Here is an 18,658-nt window from a genome sequence, read left to right as displayed (position 1 = left end):
ACTAATGCACCTATCACTATGGGCAATTTAGCATGGCTAATTCACCTGACCCACACATCTTTGGACTATGGGAGGAAACCGGAATAACGGAGGAAATCCACACAGACACGGGGAGAATGTACAAACTCCATGCAGACAGTCATTCGAGGCTGGAATCGAACCCGGGTCTCTGGCGATGCGAGGCAGCAGCGCTAACCACTCAGCCACATGCCACCCTGATTGAGTTAGCTTAAAAAAATTCCTGCTCCAAACAGGTGTCTTCCACCAGTGTATGCTGGAAATTTGACTGTTTATCTGTTCCATTTAAATTGCCTAGCACTTGTCTAGCATAAGTGTTGCTTACCATTTCTAAGCCTAAGCCCAAGCCCAATGTTGCCCAGTCCTTGTTGCATATGGGCTATAGTAGTATATAAGGCATTGTGAATGATGCTAAACATTGTGCAATCAGGAGTGAACATCCCTACTTCTTAGGTTGGAAGACAAAAACACGTTTTGCCATTGAGGGAACAGTTTAGGAATTAGGGAACTGATGGGTACAATATACAAGATGAAGAGGGGCTGAAGGCCCTTTCAAGTGTGCCTGTGTGCATGGAAATAGAAGTCACATATATGGCTATTTTGATCAGATAGGAATAGAACTGTGTGGGTGTTTTGAGGATGGACAGTGCAAAACAGCCAGCAGAAGATATTGAAATGTTGAGTTTCTTGAATGGAATTGATGAGGCAAAAGCTAATAACATGCTGCAGCCACAATCACAAGGGATGTTGTGGGTATCTTGTTTATACTCTGTAATTCACACTGGACTATTGTTTCAAAATAACTGTACTTAGCGTTGCTGCCCATATTTAATCCTGTTGGCACCTTAGTTGAACTAATCTTTCAGAAACGCATTCTCCAACAAAGTACAGTAGCCTAGTTTTCTTCATTATTGTAGATTTTAATGAACCTATATGCATTGTGCATGGTTGTGTGAAAGTCCTGGTATTTTTATTGTGCAAGATTTCTAAGGGTTCCCATTACTTCTGATTTTGGAAAGACTGGGTTTGGTTTAATTCTAATTTAGTTACATAATTAACAGATCTTGAAAATAAAATCCCCTTAAAAGTTGTTGGAGAATCTTTTCTGATGTCTTGGCAAATTTATCCTCAGCACTGAAGTCCAGCAAAAAATACATTAGAGACAGTTTGTTTCAAGAATGAAACATGGGTTTGTTGAAAGTGGTAAAAGCTGGATATATACATAAGAAAGGAAAAGAGGAATATGTTGATCGGATTAGGTAGGAGGGATATTCATCAAAAAATGCACAGCCTGAACAGGCTATTTCTGTGCAGGAGCCTATGTGGATTAAATTTTCAATGGCTGTTAGGTTGATGAAAATTGAAACGCGAGTTCCAATTGCTTAAAAACTGCACTTCAAACTCCCAAAAATATATTGTGTGATGTCACTACATGCTAAAGGTAGAGAAAATGTTTGGTGGGAGAAAGTGAGCATGCAGATGCTGGTGGTGTTTGTTGCTGTTTGGTGGTCCAACTGGCCACCACTGTTACTTGTGCAAGCTAATTTATGGTTGCTTTGATTGGAATCTAATTTTCCAGCCTTCTTTCCTTTGAATTAATCTGTTCACTTAAACCCATTTTTCTTCTCTTTGGAGATCAAATGGCTACTTGTTGGTTGAGGAATATTGGAACTCTTGGATGCTTATTTGCAGTATTACTGAATAACTGGAGTGGGTTGCATTCTGGGCATAAGGGGATTTAAGTGACTGGTTAGTTTGGAAAGGAGGTTGTTCACTGCAGTTCAAATAATGATTTTCAAAATCATGAGGAGCCTATACAGAATAGATAGGGCTAAACTGTTCCCATTCATGGGAGGGTTGACAGCCAAAGAAAATCAATATAGGCTGATTGGCAAAACAACTTGAAGGGACATGAATACAAACATTTGTTTAGGCATCAGTTAGCTGGGATCTGCAATTAACTGCCTGAGGGAATGTTGGATGCATTTTTGAATTGTCGAATTGAATGAGCACCTGAAGGGAATAAATTTGCAGTGCTACAGGCCGAAAGCAGAGGATTGGGATTAGGAGCATTGATCGTGTGGACAGCCAGTATGAACCTGAAGGGCTGGATTCTATGATTCTATAAAAAGAACAGTTGCTTTTACAGTATCCGCAGTTAAAATTGAAAGCTGTAGGAATGGTCAATTCTCTTAATTAAGTGTCTAATTTGGTCATGTTTGGTACATTGGATTGTCTATTTGGTTATATACACATAGGAGGAAGGCGTGCGTTATATATTTATGAAATCTGTTCTTGTAGCAAGTACATGAGAATTGATGAAATCTTGAAATTTCACTCTTGTTGTCAATAGCATGTGAAGTCTATGTTTTACTATTGGAACTTGTAACAACCACTAACAGAATCAATGCATATTATAGGTGGAGTTTTGTAAATCATTTGGGGATCCAGGACTGTCCAGACCATGGAGCAAACACTCGCAGAGGAATCAGGCTGGGCAAATTCCACAAAAGACAAAAGAACAAAGTTGCAAAAGTGAGGGACCAAAGGTAAAAGCCTACAACAGTATGGCAGAGGAAGAGGTCTTTTGGCCCACCTTCAAGTTGTGAGAAATAAGTGTTTTTTAAAATTGAATGACTCCGACATGCTTGAATTTATTGCTAAGTTTTCAATTTTTAAAACATTCAAAATATTTATTTACAATATTTTAATTAGTATCAATTACGGTTTGCTGTGAATTCTTTAAATTTAAATTTAGAATATAAAACAAAGCATATTTATGAAAACAAAAGCAGAAATTACTGAAGAAACTCAGCAGGTCTGACGGCACTTGTGGAGAGAAAGTACAGTTAACATTTCAGGACTTAAAACATTAATTCTGCTTTGTCTCTATTGACTGTTGAGTTTCTCCAGCAATTTCTGTTTTCGTTTTGGATCTTCAGCATCCGATGTTCCTTGTTTTATTTCCCTATTTATAATATATACAGTTTTTGATTACCATTAAGAAATAGCTGTTTAAAATCACTGACAAAACATATTATGTTTTTTAATGTTAATCTGCTAACGTTCTTTGTGAAGTTATGCTGGATTTTATTTGTGGCTTCCAACAAACTATAAAAATACATTATATCATTCCAATGTTTATCTTTCAATCTTGTTAAGGTTGGGGCTAGATGATAGATCAGCATACAGATATATTTTGCCGAGAGAGAAAGTGTGTATATACAGAGAATTTCAGTATTAAGAATAGAAAGCTTGCAAAAAAAATTCTTTATCTAGAAGTTCTGCACAAAAGTTGATTTGATGGGAGAGATCTTTACATTTTGTATGACAAAATTGAATTATGTATCAAAATGGTACTTTTTCTATCTTACATGATCTAATCACTGTTAGCTAAATTCCTACTAGTATCTGAAACTAAGTTTGTGTGTTACTCTATTATAATTTAATTTTATTTCATCTTAAGTTTTGTAACACACCAGCAACTTGCCTGAATTCATCTTGATATAAATTATTTTTGCTTTGCAAAAATGAAAAAAGTATTTTTTAACGTGTAAATTTATGTAACTAGTGATCTGCAGTATTTTGAGGTGTATTGTAACATCTTTCCAACTCCTTTCATTTATTACTAGTATCTAAAAATCCACTGATCTCTAACTACAAAACATTAATACCATCCACATGGCAATTATGTTCTGTTATTTTAGAATACCCTGATCATATATTGTGGCAAACATCCTTGTAAAATTGGGGGGAAACTTCTACACTTTGAGGTCTGAGTGCCATTGTTGACAACTTCGGTGCAATGTGGCTTCTTTTATGAAACTAAGTCATTGATGGAATGAGATGAAGGTATTGAAATAGCTTTATTGGCTGGTTTCAGTATATTCAAACTTTATCTATTAAAGTGCACTCCTGTTAAATTCTTTTGGGACTGCTCAGTTGTGTTAGGCATCAAAATTGCAATTTGTAATTTCAATTTTGTAGAGATTAATATTCCCCTTAATATTGGGCGGCACGGTGGCACAGTGGTTAGCACTGCTGCCTCACAGCACCTGAGACCCGGGTTCAATTCCCGACTCAGGTGACTGACTGTGTGGAGTTTGCACGTTCTCCCCGTGTCTGCGTGGGTTTCCTCCGGGTGCTCCAGTTTCCTCCCACAGTCCAAAGATGTGCGGGTCAGGTGAATTGGCCATGCTAAATTGCCCGTAGTGTTAGGTAAGGGGTAAATGTAGGGGTATGGGTGGGTTTCGCTTCGGCGGGTCGGTGTGGACTTGTTGGGCCGAAGGGCCTGTTTCCACACTGTAAGTCTAATCTAATCTAAGTCTAATCTCTTATTCTCCACTATTAAACCGTCTACAATAACAATTACTTGAAACAAAATTGAAAGAAAAGTTGTTTTAATATATTTTGGATTATACTTAATGTCCCACAAAACCTTTTTTAAACTTTGTACATTTTGGGATTATAATAACTATTGTTCATTATTTTTTAAAAATAAATGTTAGGAAGTCCTCAGCAAAGTGAGAATGCATCAAGAGCTATTGAAACAAGTCAAGAGATAGCAGAAGTTCTGTCCATAGACATGTGATATTCCAATATACAAAGTTGAAATTAACCAATATAACATCCTTATTGAAAAAGGGAAAGAGAAATAAACCAGCATATGTTGAATGTAAAACCACAATTGATTCATAATGCAACTGCAGAAGGCTTGACAAACTGAGCAGCATATTGGAAAATAAGTCCTCTATTTTTAATGTTTATATTGTAATGAATTGGCAACCAAGTGGTATTTTTAACTTAAATTAGATAAGTGCAAAGTGCGCATTTTAAAGAAAAATAAAACAAAGAATTGGGGGATAGTGGTAATGTACCTTTCATTAAGACATTGAGAAGCATAAATGATCAAATAGTCTTAGGGTTCTACACGCAATACCTGAAGAATGCAATTGCAGTTGGAAAACGCAGTGACATTTTGACTTGTATAAGTACAGGTGTGGCCCTGATTTTGCTGGAGTGCAGGCATTCCAAGGCATACCTTGTTTTTTAGATTTGCTTGTGTATATTTCTACTTGTTTTTTAAAAAAATCTTTGTGCATAGTTTCTAGTGTACAGGCTGTGGTGAAATACATGTCAAAATGACTGAAGAGAAGGATTAATTAGTGTTGATGAATTCAGGATCAAACTGGATACAAAATTAAAAAATAGAAACAGAAAAGAAAAAATAGAATTGTTTGAGAGAGAAAAAGAGACAAAGGAAAAGTAAGAAATTTTTTAAACTTCTAAAATAATTCATAGCCTAGTTCGTAATTTAGTAACTACTGATCAAGCTCTCTGACTCAGCCAGTAACAACCATCAGTTTTGAAAAGGGTACTTCTGTTAGTTGTGAAACTTAATTTTGGAGCCAAAGAAAGTTGAATAATTAGTGTGCAAGTGCAACAATTTCTTTAAAATCAGAACAAGGTGGAGCAGCAGAGAGCACTTGCACACAGCTAAAGAGAAAATAGCTGATTTCAGTTAGCAACTTGTAATTTTCAATCCGTGGAGCATCTCTTTCTTACTACAAGCACCTGTTCAAATTGCATATGAAGAACAGTGTGTGTAATTTGCATTTTGACTTCTTTTTCATCAAACTTTGGCTAACGGTAAAGATGTACTGATGAACTTATACAAATCCACAGCACTCTGTATTCCGTTTGGGAAACCCAGGGCCATGAACGTCAATAAAAGCAAACTACATAGATGCATCAAAATGATGACCAGAAAAACTAGGGTTCAGAAAAGATTTACCAGAGTGTTGCCAGGAATGGAGGGTTTGAGTTATAAGGAGAGACTGGAAAGATTGGGACGTTTTCTCCCCTGGAAAATAGGAGGCTGAGGGATGACCTTATAGAAGTTTCTAAAATCATGAGTGGCATAGATCAGGTGAATAGCAAAGATCTTTTCTCTAGGGTGTGTGAGTTCAAAACTAGGTGGCATTTTTATTTTAAGTTGAGTGGAGAAAGATTTAAATGGACCTGAGGGGCAACATTTTCAGAGGGTGCTTTGAGTGTGGAACGAATGCCAGAGAAAGTGGTGGATGCGAATATAGTTACAACATTTAAAAGACGTTTGGATAGGTATATGAATTGGAAAGGTTTAGAGGAATATGGACCAAACGCAGGCAAGTCGGACTAGTTTAGTTTGGGAAACTTGGTTGGCATGGAGGAGTTGGATCGAAGTGTCTGTTTCCATGCTGTACGTTTCTATGACTCCAAGTCTATTCTGACTATAATGCCAAGTCAGATCCTAGAATAAAATCTGGCTTGACAGATCATATTTCAAAATTTTGTGATTAGTTAATTTGATGGTTATATCATCAAAACATAGTTACATGAGGTTGTAGATGTTTCTTTACAAAAGCAAACAAACTAGACTATTTTAAAAAGAGCTTAACATAAAATTCAAACCAAACTTTCGATCTGTTGTTCAACACTATCTATTATGGAAACACCAGTCCAGAAAAAAACAACTGGATCTCAACTCTTTAAAGTTCTACTTAGCTCAATCCTTCCAGGTATGTACTTGTGTACCATGGAGAAAATGTTATAGTTCTTTTCCAAGTCTGCTGCCATATGCTTTTCACAAATCTGAGAACGTTATTTTAGTTCCATTACCTTTCAGATTTATCTTCAATCTCACCTGGCCTGGCAGCTTTGCAAACCAGACACTTTTGCTGGGATGACTGGCTTCCCTTGAAAAGAGCTGGAAAATATTTACATGGGAGAGAAACTTAAAACTTACTTGAGGATGCAACTCTGATGTTCTCTGAACTAAACTAAACTTCTGATCTCAATTCCTGACTCTTTGGCACTGAACTGAAAACAAATCTTAAAGGTATTTGCTTAATCTATAGAACTTAACAGTCATAGAGTTTTACAGGATGGAAAAAAAACCTAACAATGTTGGTATAGTCAACAGTGAAGAAGGCTATACACGATTACAAAGTGATCTTGATCAGTTGGGCTAATTGGGCTGAGGAGTGGCCGATGGAGTTTAGTTTGAATAAGTGTAAGGTATTGCAGTTTGGTAAAATAAACAAGGGCAAAACGTGTACAGGTAATAGTAGGTTTCCAGGTAGATTTGTAAAGCATAGAGACCCAGGGATTCAGGTACATAGTTCTGTGAAAGTTGTGTCACAGGTGAACAGAGTGGTAAAAAGGAGTTTAGCATGCTTGTTTTCGTTGCTCAGACGATTGAGTATAGGAATGGGAATGCCTTGTTGTGGTTGTACAGGATGTTGGAAGGCCAGGTTTGGAGTACTGTGTACAGTTCTGGTCACCCTGCTGTAGGGAGGATATTACTAAATTGGAGAGATTAGAGGGATATGGGCCAAATGCAGGCAAGTGGAACTAGTTTAGTTTAGGAAACCTGGTCGGCATGGACGAGTTGGACAGAAGGGTCTGTTTTTGTGTTGTATGACTCTCTGTGCATTAATGTGCCTTTTTGCCGTAAATTCATTTTCCAGCACTTAGTCTGGAATCTTGCATGTTATGGCATTTGTAGTGTTCATCAAAATACATACTAAATGTTGTGATGGTTTCCGTTTCTATAACTCTGAGGCAATGAGCTTCAAATACCCACAACAGCAGGCGTGATGGCCCAGTGGTATTGTCACTTGACTATTATTACAGAAACTCAGGTAGTATTCTGGGCACCCTTGTTTGGATCCTGCTGAAGCAGATGGTGAAATTTGAATATCATAAATATCTGGATTCAACAGTGTAAGAAACCATGAATCTGTTGACTGTCAGAACAACTTAGCCACTCAGTTGTATCAGCAATGCAAAGTGTCAAAAGAGAATGAAACTGGATGGACCACTTGGGAGCACAGGAAATGATATTGACAAAAAAAAGCCCTGTCAATCGTGGAAGGTAATCTTTACGGACATCTGGAGGCTAGTGCCAAAATTGGGTGAGCTGTATCACAGACTAGTCAAGCAACAGCCTGACATTGTCATACTCACGGCTTGCTACTTTACAAACCTGTGTCATACACCATTGTCAGTATCCCTGGATAAGACCAATCCCACTGACAAGATGGGCTGGCAGAGATGGTGACATATTGGGGTACAGTCGGGCCTGGGGGGATTGGTTGCCTTGGGAGCCTCATGGCTTCAGGTCAAAAGTGGACAAGAAACATTTGAGTGGTAGAGGTGTACAGCATGGAAACAGAAACTTCGGTCCACCCCGTCCATGTCGACCAGACATCCCAACCCAATCTAGTTCCACCTGCCAGCATCAGCCCATATCCCTCCAAACCCTTCCTATTCATATACCCATCCACATATTGTTTAAATGCTGCATTTATACTAGCCTCCACTACTTCTTTTGGCAGCTCATTCCATACACGTACCATCCACTGCGTGAAAAAGTTGTCTCTTTTGTATCTTTCCCCTCTCACCCCAAGCCTCTAGTTCTGGATTACCCACCCCAGGGAAGACTTTGTCTATTTATCCTATCCATGCCCCTCATAATTTTGTAAACTCTATAAGGTCACCCCTCAGCCTTCGACGCTCCAGGAAAAACAAACCCAGCCTATTCAGTCTCTCCTTGTAATTCAAATCCTCCAACCCTGGCAACATCCTTGTAAATCTTTTCTGAACCTTTTCAAGTTTCACAATATCTTCCTGATAGGAGAGTGACCAGCACTGCATGCAATATTCCAACAGTGGCCTAACCAATGTCCTGTACAGCTGCAACATAACCTCCCAACTCCTGTACTCAATACTTTGACCAATAAAGGAAAGTGTACCAAATGCCTTCTTCACTGTCCTATCTACCTGTGACTCAATTTTTAAGGAGCTATGAACCTGCGTTCCAAGGTCTCTTTGTTCAACAGCATTCCCGAGGACCTTGCCATTAAGTCCTGCTAAGATTAGCTTTCCCAAAATGTAGCACCTCACATTTATCCGAATTAAACTCCATCTCCCACTTCTCAGCCCATTGGCCCATCTGATCAAGATCCCATTGTAATCTGAAGTAACCTACTTCACTGTCCACTACACCTCCAATTTTGATGTCATCTGCAAACTTAGTAACTGTACCTCTTATGCTCATATTCTAAATCATGACAAAAAGTTGTGTACCCAGCACTGATCCTTGTGGCACTCCACTGGTCACAGACCAAGGAAGCATATGGTGAGGTCAGTGCAGGAGAGAGTGAGGTAAAGAAACTGACATCACAGTGAACCTGCGCAGTCACTACCTTTGCTGTTTGATTTCATGTATCGCTGGACATCGGAGTGCGTGTGGGAAAATTAATGAACAGTGAAATTCACAATTAATCTTGGAAGAACCTGTTTGGGAGAGGTCACAACACAGAAACTTCCTGCTGATTACTAAGAATGTTCTCCCTTGGCTGTTGACTCTGTGCTCCTCCTTATTGAACAACATTCAGGCAAAGCACTTGAAGGTGGGAAAGATGCAAAAGCTAGTCTGAGTGGGACATTTCAATGTCCACCACCAAGAGTGACTCATCGGCAGCACTAGCAATTGAGCTGGTTGAGTCCTAAAGTACAGAGCTGCTAGATTGGGTCTGTGGTAGGTGCTGAGGAAGCCAACAAGAGGGGGAAAAAATAATTGATCCCATCCTCTCTAATCAGACTGCCACACGTAGCTGTGTTCATATCAGTAATGGTAAAAGTGACCACTGCACAGTCCTTGGTGTTAGAGTTAAATAAAGGTAATTATGAGGGCATGAGAGAGGAACTGACAAAAATAGACTGGAAGCAGAGCATAGCGGGGAAGACAGTAGAGCAAAAATGGCAGGAGTTTGTGGGTATAATTGAAGACACTGTACAGAAGTTCATCCCCAAGAAAAGAAAGATTATCCGGGGAGGGATTAGACAGCCATGGCTCACAAAGGAAGTCAGGAAATGTATTAAAGAAAAAGAGAGATCCTATAAAGTGGCAAAGAGCAGTGGGAAATCAGAAGATTGGGAAGGCTACAAAAACAAGCAGAGGATAACAAATAGAGTAATAAGGAAGGAGAGGATCAAATATGAAGGTAGGTTAGCCAGTAATAGTAAAAGTTTCTTTCAATACATAAGAAACAAACGACAGGCAAAAGTAAACATTGGGCCACTTCAAACTGATGCTGGAAACCTAGTGATGGGAGATAAGGAAACAGCAGGAGAACTTAACAAGTACTTTGCGTCAGTTTTCACAGTGGAAGACATGAGTAATATCCCAACAATTAAAGGGAGTCAGGGGGCTGAGTTGAGTATGGTTGCCATTCCAAGAGAGAAAGTGCTAGAAAAGCTAAAAGGTCTTAAAATTGATAAATCTCCTGGCCCCGATGGGATACATCCTAGAGTTCTGAGAGAGGTGGCTGAGGAAATAGCGGAGGCATTGGTTGAGATCTTGTCACTGGAGTCAGGGAAAGTCTCGGATGATTGGAAGATCGCTGTTGTAACCCCCTTGTTCAAGAAAGGATCAAGACAAAAGATGAAAAATTATAGGTCAATTAGCCTAACCTCGATTGTTGGTAAAATTCTAGAATCCATCATTAAGGATGACGTTTCTAAATTCTTAGAGCAGAGCCTGATTAGAACAAGTCAACATGGATTTAGTAAGGGGGGGTCGTGTCTGACAAACCTGTTGGAATTCTTTGAAGAGGTGTCAAGTAGGTTAGACCAGGGAAACCCAGTGGATGTGGTCTATCTAGACTTCCAAAAGGCCTTTGATAAGGTGCCACACGGGAGGCTGCTGAGCAAGGTGAGGGCCCATGGTGTTCGAGGTGAGCTACTGGTATGGATTGAGGATTGGCTGTCTGACAGAAAACAGAGTTGGGATAAAAGGTTCTTTTTCGGAATGGCAGCCGGTGACAAGCAGTGTCCTGCAGGGTTCAGTGTTGGGGCTGAAGCTGTTCACATTATATATTAATGATCTAGATGAATGGACTGGGGGCATTCTTGCGAAGTTTGCTGATGATACGAAGTTAGGTGGACAGGCAGGTAGTATTGAGGAATTGAGGAGGCTGCAGAAGGATCTAGACAGTTTGGGAGTGTGGTCCGGGAAATGGCTGATGGAATTCAATGTGAGCAATGCGAGGTCTTGCACTTTGGAAAAAATAATAAAAGCATAGACTACTTTCTAAACAGTGAGAAAATTCATAAAGCCAAAGTACAAAGGGATCTGGGAGTGCTAGTCGAGGATTCTCTAAAGGTAAACATGCAGGTTGAGTCCGTGATTAAGAAAGCGAATGCAATGTTGTCACTTATCTCAAGATGGTTGGAATATAAAAGCACTGTTGTGCTACTGAGACTTTATAAAGCTCTGGTTAGGCCCCATTTGGAGTACTGTGTCCAGTTTTGGTCTGTGTGCAGCGGAGATTTACACTGCTGCCTCACAGTGCCAAGGACCTGAGTTCAATTCCAGCCTCAGGACGACCGTCTGTGTGGAGTTTGCACATTCTCCCAGATGTCTGTGTGAGTTCTCTCCAGGTGCTCTGGTTTCCACTCACAGTCCAAAGATGTGTAGGTAAACTGAATTCGCCATGCTAATTTACTTGTAGTGTTCAGCGATGTGTAGGTTAGGTGCATTAGTCAGGGGAAGTGCAAAGTAATAAGGTAGGGGAATGGGTCTGGGTGGGATATTCTTTGGAGGGTCTGTGTAGACTTGTTGGGCCACATGGCCTGTTGCTACTCTGTAAGGAATTTATGAATCTCTATCATAAAATCTGCTCCCTGGCCCTGGACTCGTCCACAAAGGAAATATGCTTTTCACGTCCATTTGTCAAAACTGTTAAAGGATCTTTTATGCTTCAATCAAGTCACCCCTGACTTTTCTGAACTCCAGTGTAAATAAACCTTGTCTGTTCACCCTTTTCCTCATAAGTTAACCTTCTAATTTCAGTTATTGAGTTAATCTCCTTCCAAAGCATTTGCTTCCTTTCTTCCATAAGGAGATCAAAACTGCACAGTACTTGATATAGTCTGACAAAGCTCTGTATAGCATTCTTTCTTTTATGTTAATTCCTTTTGTAAAAAGGCAAGGCATTCCATCAGTCTGCTTAATTACTACTTGCTTGTTCATATTAACCTCTTGTGACCTGCACACAAGAACACTGAGATATCTCTGAATCTTGGAATTCTGCAGTAATTCCTAATTTAAGTGTTATGGGTCAAGTATTTGCTATCTGTATGTCCAAAAACCAACACACCTAAAAATCAATATTTTCCTTTTAAAAAATGTTCTCACTGAACAGACTGACCCGAATGGACCTGAACAGTTGTTAATTTTTGTTGTCAATTATTCATTTTAAATCTGAGAAATGTTTGCTCAGCAGAGGTTTTAAGGGCTAAGAGCCAAAGGCATGTATGTGGAGTTAGACCACAGATCAGTCATGATCTCGTTGAATTGCAGATCAGGCTTGAGGGACTTAATGGCCTACATCTGTTCCTATGCTCCTGTGACCCAAATGGACCAAAAAGACTGAAAATCCAATGTCCAGGATTATTTTTAAAAAGAGAAAACTTGGTGATAAAATTACAACAGTAAAGAGCTTAGGATAGTTACTGGCACCTACAAGACTACATACCGGCAGGATCAGCAATGGAAGCTGATAAAAATAAATTGAAATAAACAGTAACCTGTAAGATAAGTAAGCTTTAAGGTTTTCGTGAAGATCTGTAGCTCCGGTTGTGGATGAGGTAGTTGGTTAGCTCACCGAGCTGCTGGGTTTTCGTACAGACATTTTGTTACCATGCTGGGTAACATAATTAGTTTTGCTTCTGCGAAGCATTGTTGTTCTGTCCAGCTTAGTTTTTGTGTGTTCTGGTCCTTTGGGGTGTGTGTCACTTTGGGGTCTTCTCTGCAGCGGTTTGTTCACTAGGTCTATCTCTGTCTTTCTTGATGGCCTTTTTGGTTGAAGACCAGGCTTCCAAGAACACTCTGGTGTGTCTCTGGTTAGCTTGTCCTCGAATGGTCTTGGTCTGTGTGTACAGAGATGAGGGAGAGTGGATCATGTCGTTTAGTTGACAGTTGGTGTTCGTGAAGTTGGATGGCTAGTAACCATTCTAGGTTAAGCTAACCAGAGACATGCCAGAGAATCCTTGGAGGCCTGGTTTTTCAACCAAAAATGCCAGCAAGAAACACAGACCCAGTGTACAAACCACTGCAGAGAAGACACAGAAGTGACACTCACCCTAACAGTCCAGACCACACAAAAACTAAGCAGGACAAAATATCAGCGGTTCAACGAACTAACCAACTACCTCAGGTAAGTAAGCTGTATCTGAAAACCACAATTATTCGGTTTCTGAAAATCAATTGGTCCTGAGGTTTCCAGATAAAGGATACTGTTATGAAAAATTCTTCTTGCCTAAGTGAACAACTTCATGTAGTTGTGTTTGATTATTTAAAAACAATGTGCTAAATCTTTAACTCATGACTGTTGTAGTACTGTATTTCACGGTCCGTTGTTTTTAGCCTGGCCTCATTTAAAGTTGAAATATCTATACTTAAATAGCCAACTAAATTAAGTTTTATGCTTTTTAACTCGTGGCTTACTTTATGTAATCAGCTGAAAACTGAAATCAGAAATCACATACTTCAGAATTTGAAATTTTCTGTTACAGGATAAACAGAAGAAGCCTGTCATTGATAACCTGGAGCATGTAAGTAGGATTTTTAAATTTGTTTGAATGCTTTTGATTTTTGATCAATATTGACCCATCAATATTGACCGGAAATGTGACTGTTTTTTCCAAAGCTGAAGGAAGATGATGAATTTGAGGAATTTCTGGCAGTACATCAGAACCGTTCCAATGTCCCAACCTGGACTAATGATACTTTACCTGCAAAGAAAAAGGATGCCATGCAGTTGGCTGATTACCTGAACTTTGATTCTGAAGATTCTGAAGAATTGAGTGAGGAGCAGGAGGACACTATTAAAGAACCAAAAAGTGAATACGTTACATATATTGTCTTATTCGTGTTCCATTCTTATAATTTGTAGTTTTATGGATTTTGCCTGTGAATGTGTTTTTCAGAAAGTCATTGTTTTAAGTATCCCCTTTTAAATTATTTTTGATTGAAAAGTTTCTTTTTAATGTCCTTATTTAAATTGTCTTTCCCTGTTTTAACATCCCTTACTTCCTGGTCATGTTTTGCATCATAATGCCTCTTTTATCGTTCCATATGATGCATCATCAACATTTCCCACTGATTGGGAAAATCGAGTGCACGTTGTGTCTGTGCTGCAGTCAGAGTTTATTTTATGACAGTTCTGTGCTCAGATACTGAAGTCACCTTTGTGTTTACTATTTGTTTCCAAAATTTGTCTGCTGTTTGCACTTGTACCCGTGGAAGAACTGTTGTGGACTTTTATTTCTTGCTGTAGAGTTCTTTGCTGCACTGTACTCTACTTGTGCAGGCACAATAATCTAGAAGCTTGTACTTAGGTTTCTCGCTTGCAAAATATTTTTAAAAATTTTTTCTTTACTAAAACTTTCTTTCCTTTTGTTTTGCAAGTTACTATAGCTAGGAATGCCTAGGCTGCATATGTATGGCATGAAGTTTCAACTTTTCTGGGCAAAGATTGATGTTGGTCTGAAAAGAAGTTGACAACTTGCATTGTGTAAACGTTTTTGAAAATATCTTTTCTCTTCTAGCCAAACAAAAGCAAACAGAAGAAAATGTTGCATTGAGAAATGAAGTATCTGACATGGATTACTTAAGATCAAAAATAGTGAAGGCTGAAGGTGAATCTGAAAGTGATGATGAATCTGAGGCAGATGAAGAAAATAATCTGAAATTATCCACTGAGGGAAGTAGCTTATTACATACAGACAGCAATTGTGAAAGTGGAGAAAAAAAGCAGGATAACAAACCAGCACAGAGGGAAAAAACACAACTGGAGGTTTGCAATCTTTTCCATTAGGTTTAGTTAGCATTTAGTGCTCTGAAAATGTATTTTTAAGAATCTATTTTTGTTCAGATGAGCTATTGAATTATCCAGAGTTTTTTTTCCATATCACTTGTTGGTCATCCTTGCATGTTTGTACTTGTTGCCTTATTTTAACTGTGTAACCTAGATATTTGCACAATTGTAAATATCTCAAAAATAAATATTTTTAAAAATTCATTCATGATATTTTGGGCATTTATGGGCATCTTTATGGGCATTTAAACAGGCATTGGATGGGCATATGGAGGATAGTGGGCTAGTGTAGGTTAGGTGGGCTTGGGTCGGTCGGCACAACATCGAGGGTCAAAGGGCCTGTACTGGGCTGTATTTTTCTATGTTCTATGTGGGTGTTACTGGCCAGGCCAGCATTTATTACCTGTCCCTAATTGCCCAGAGGGCAGTTAAGTGTCAACCATGTTGCTGTGTGTCTGGAGTCGCATGTAGGCCAGACCAGATAAGGACGGCGGTTTCCTTCCCTAAAGGATGTTAGTGAACAAAATGCTTTTAGCCGATTGATTAGGAAGTCTTCACTATCTATTTTAAGGGACTCTGTTACAATTTCTTTTCAATGTCAGAATTGTTTAGCAAATACAAAGGGTTCTGGATTATTTGACGAACTTTAAGCATGTTTTATCTCATTATTATGCATCAGTACAATGTGTTACTACTTTCAGACAAATGTAAATATGTTGCAAAAATTAAGGAGGACATTACTTGATTTTTCACTCTTTACTAATTTATTTTCAGAAAAAGAAACAACAAAATGAACCAACTACACCATTTACCTTGAAGCTGCGAGGGGCCCCCTTCAGTGTGAAAGAGGTACCAATCTCTCTCCATTTGTACTTCCTATTGCATTCAGATGGACACTATTCCTATAAAAAAGATTAAGCAATGTTTATGTTTCAGATTCCAGCATTTACAATTCTTTGGTATTTTTGTTTAGGAATTAAGCAATATTGGGTAGAGGCTGATATCTCTATTGTGTTGACAGGAATAAAATTCCTTTTAGATTTTGATTCATGGCAATGTAAGTAAATGTTGATATATTTACAGATTATGTGAACAAATTGTTTGTCTAGTTAAAAGAAGCTGTTTTACTCCAGCCTGTAATGTTTATGATTTATGTATGTATAAATATTTTTTATAACGGAATGTTCTTTAATTTTGATAAAATTTGAATCAGGAAGTTTAAATGTGAATTATTTAAACATTAGAATGAAATCTTGGTTGTTATTCCTGTATGTACAAGGACTCGGTGTTCTATATATTCATAAGGTGTACAAATCTTTTTCCCAGAAACAAATACGGGAATTCTTTGTTCCGATAAAACCTGTGGCTATCCGAATTGTCAAAAATGCAAATGGAAACACAACAGGTTTGTAACCAAGTATTTTTGTATGAAGTGTTTTGTTTGAGGAATGAAGGTGCATTTCTTAATCCCAGACTGATATACATGGCATAAACATTTACTATTGAATATAACTTTTTGCATCATTAAGAATTTTACATATTTCAATATTTGAGTTATGTATGAAATAGTTTAGTTTGCACCTTAACAAATTATTTTATAATGGTAAATTAATTTGTATTGTAGCATATATATTGTGTAGAATGGATCAAATTTCTGTCCAAGTCAAGAGAATTAATTTCTCTTTGTATGAATGGAATTTCACTGAATAGTACAACAACAATAAAGTGAAGCGTATTCTGCAAGTTATGAAGAAAAATCTTGTTTTCTTTTATGATATCCTATTTTATGAGATTGAAAGCTAAGTTGCAACCAGTTGTGATCATAAATGATCTGCTCTTAATACGTCCATATATGTATGAATGGAAAGTGCAACTTTAGAATTAAAGCATTAATTCTTATACTTTGTTAGAATAATCATTTTGCATCAGGCAGGTTGAGGATCCTAAGGCCACTTGTTTACTCTCTGCAATCTAATGTTTTATTCCCCCAGCCCAATGAAGTGCATCTGTCACAAGATGTTTGCTTTCCTCCAGTCTAATACTAAAAGTATTGCCTTGATGCATTGCTTTAGTTCTCTGGGAGCAGTTTTTGATATATCATCCAAATTAGTACATTTTTCTGGATCTATAATCCATTATTGTCAATGTTGTTACACCACCATCTTCTTAAGGACAATTTGATGTCACAACTTATTGTTCAAGTTTGTTGACTTCACTTTCCATTCTAGCATTTGGTACATAACCAAGTGCCATCCTTTAAAACAGTGGCCCACAATCCTCCTTCTTTCTCATTTGCTCTGCTTCTGACGTTGTTGAGCACTTTATTTTCTTCTTTTTCCTCCAATGCACTTCTCCATCATATCTACTTAATCCAGTCACTATGGGCTGGGTGTCACCAACCTTTGCTAAGTGTCAATTTCAGTGAGTTTAACAGCAGGTTTCGGACTGTAAGCCCTAGTGAGTTTCCTCAAGCAATTTTATGTTGCCCACATTATGTATGCCTCTGTAATGCCATGCTTGTATTTTCATGCATACACCAAAGGTGTATGCCTGTATAATGCCTCTATAATGCCACATCTGAGATGAGGATGAATTTCTTCTTTCAGGTTAGTGAATCTGTGGAATTCTTTTACCGCAGAGGGCTGTTGAGGCTGGGTCATTTTCAAGGCTGAGATAAGACAGATTTTTAATCAATATGAGAATCAAGGTCTGTGGCGAAAAGCCAAGAAAATGGAGATGCAGATAACTAGATCAGCTGTGATCTCATTGAATGGTGGAGGAGACTTGATTGACTAAATGACCTACTTCTGCATGTATATCTAATGGTCTTACGGAGCTTCTGGCATTTCCACCAACTGCATCAGCTGTGCACCAGGTCAAATGTTGCTTGTCACAAAAATCCCTTCACAATGTGTATTGAGAGGGAAGTGAAGTAGTAAAGCTTCTGAAGGCGTATAAGTGGCATTGGGATATTTTGTTGCAAATACAAGCGCATATTTGTAAATGTTTCATTACATCATCACCTGTCTGACTGTAATTGTAGGTGCATCTATACCAATCTAGCCGCACAGGCTACCTGTCATTGGTGTTGTACTATCTCATAGACCTGGCTAAGAGCTATTCTTTCCTCAGTATTCAGTGTAGCATAATATCTTTTCATTTTTCAGTGTTGGATTGTGTATGTTAGAAAGCCTTCAAATGTTTGAATTATTTTTTGTCATTCGTGGGCTGTGGGGATCACTGGCCAGGTCAGCATTTATTGACCTTCCCTAATTGCCCAGCAGGCATTTAAGAGTCAACTATATTGTGTGGGTCTTGACCAAGTAAAGATGGCAGTTTCCTTCCTTAAAGGACATTAATAAACTAGATGGGTTTTCCTTGACAGTCAACAATGGTTCCATTTTCACCAATAGACTTTTAGTTCCAGATTTTAAAAAAATGAATTCAAATACCACTATCTGCATGGCAAAATTCAAATCTAGCTTCCTTGATCTCTGGGGATAGCCTCGTGGTACTTTCACTAGACTATCATTTCCTCTAAACTTTTATTGAACAACTATAAAAAGATAAAGCAAACAAAACTGCCTTTACTTCTGAGAGCACACAGGACTGCTTGTCTGATAAATAGCAGCAAATGTAATATCAAAGATGTCATTGCACCTGCCTCATTTCTATTGAAACCAGGTGTAAATTATATTTGTCCAGCTTAT

The 18,658-nt window shown here is 38.3% G+C and overlaps 1 protein-coding gene across 1 annotated transcript in view; it reads left to right on the top strand.

The window, feature by feature from the left end:
• rbm19 (RNA binding motif protein 19) overlaps positions 1-18,658 on the top strand; it is a 248,632-nt gene that overhangs the window by 12,511 nt on the left and 217,463 nt on the right. The window contains exons 3-8 of the mRNA XM_060843698.1: positions 2,439-2,567; positions 13,645-13,683; positions 13,779-13,971; positions 14,680-14,927; positions 15,723-15,797; positions 16,275-16,353. Of these exons, the coding sequence (XP_060699681.1) occupies positions 2,439-2,567; positions 13,645-13,683; positions 13,779-13,971; positions 14,680-14,927; positions 15,723-15,797; positions 16,275-16,353 (763 nt within the window). The remainder of the gene's footprint in view (positions 1-2,438; positions 2,568-13,644; positions 13,684-13,778; positions 13,972-14,679; positions 14,928-15,722; positions 15,798-16,274; positions 16,354-18,658) is intronic.

Source organism: Hemiscyllium ocellatum, chromosome 24 (genome assembly GCF_020745735.1).
Source record: "Hemiscyllium ocellatum isolate sHemOce1 chromosome 24, sHemOce1.pat.X.cur, whole genome shotgun sequence".
Lineage (NCBI taxonomy): Eukaryota > Metazoa > Chordata > Chondrichthyes > Orectolobiformes > Hemiscylliidae > Hemiscyllium > Hemiscyllium ocellatum.
This window is presented reverse-complemented; position numbering and strand designations above follow the sequence as displayed.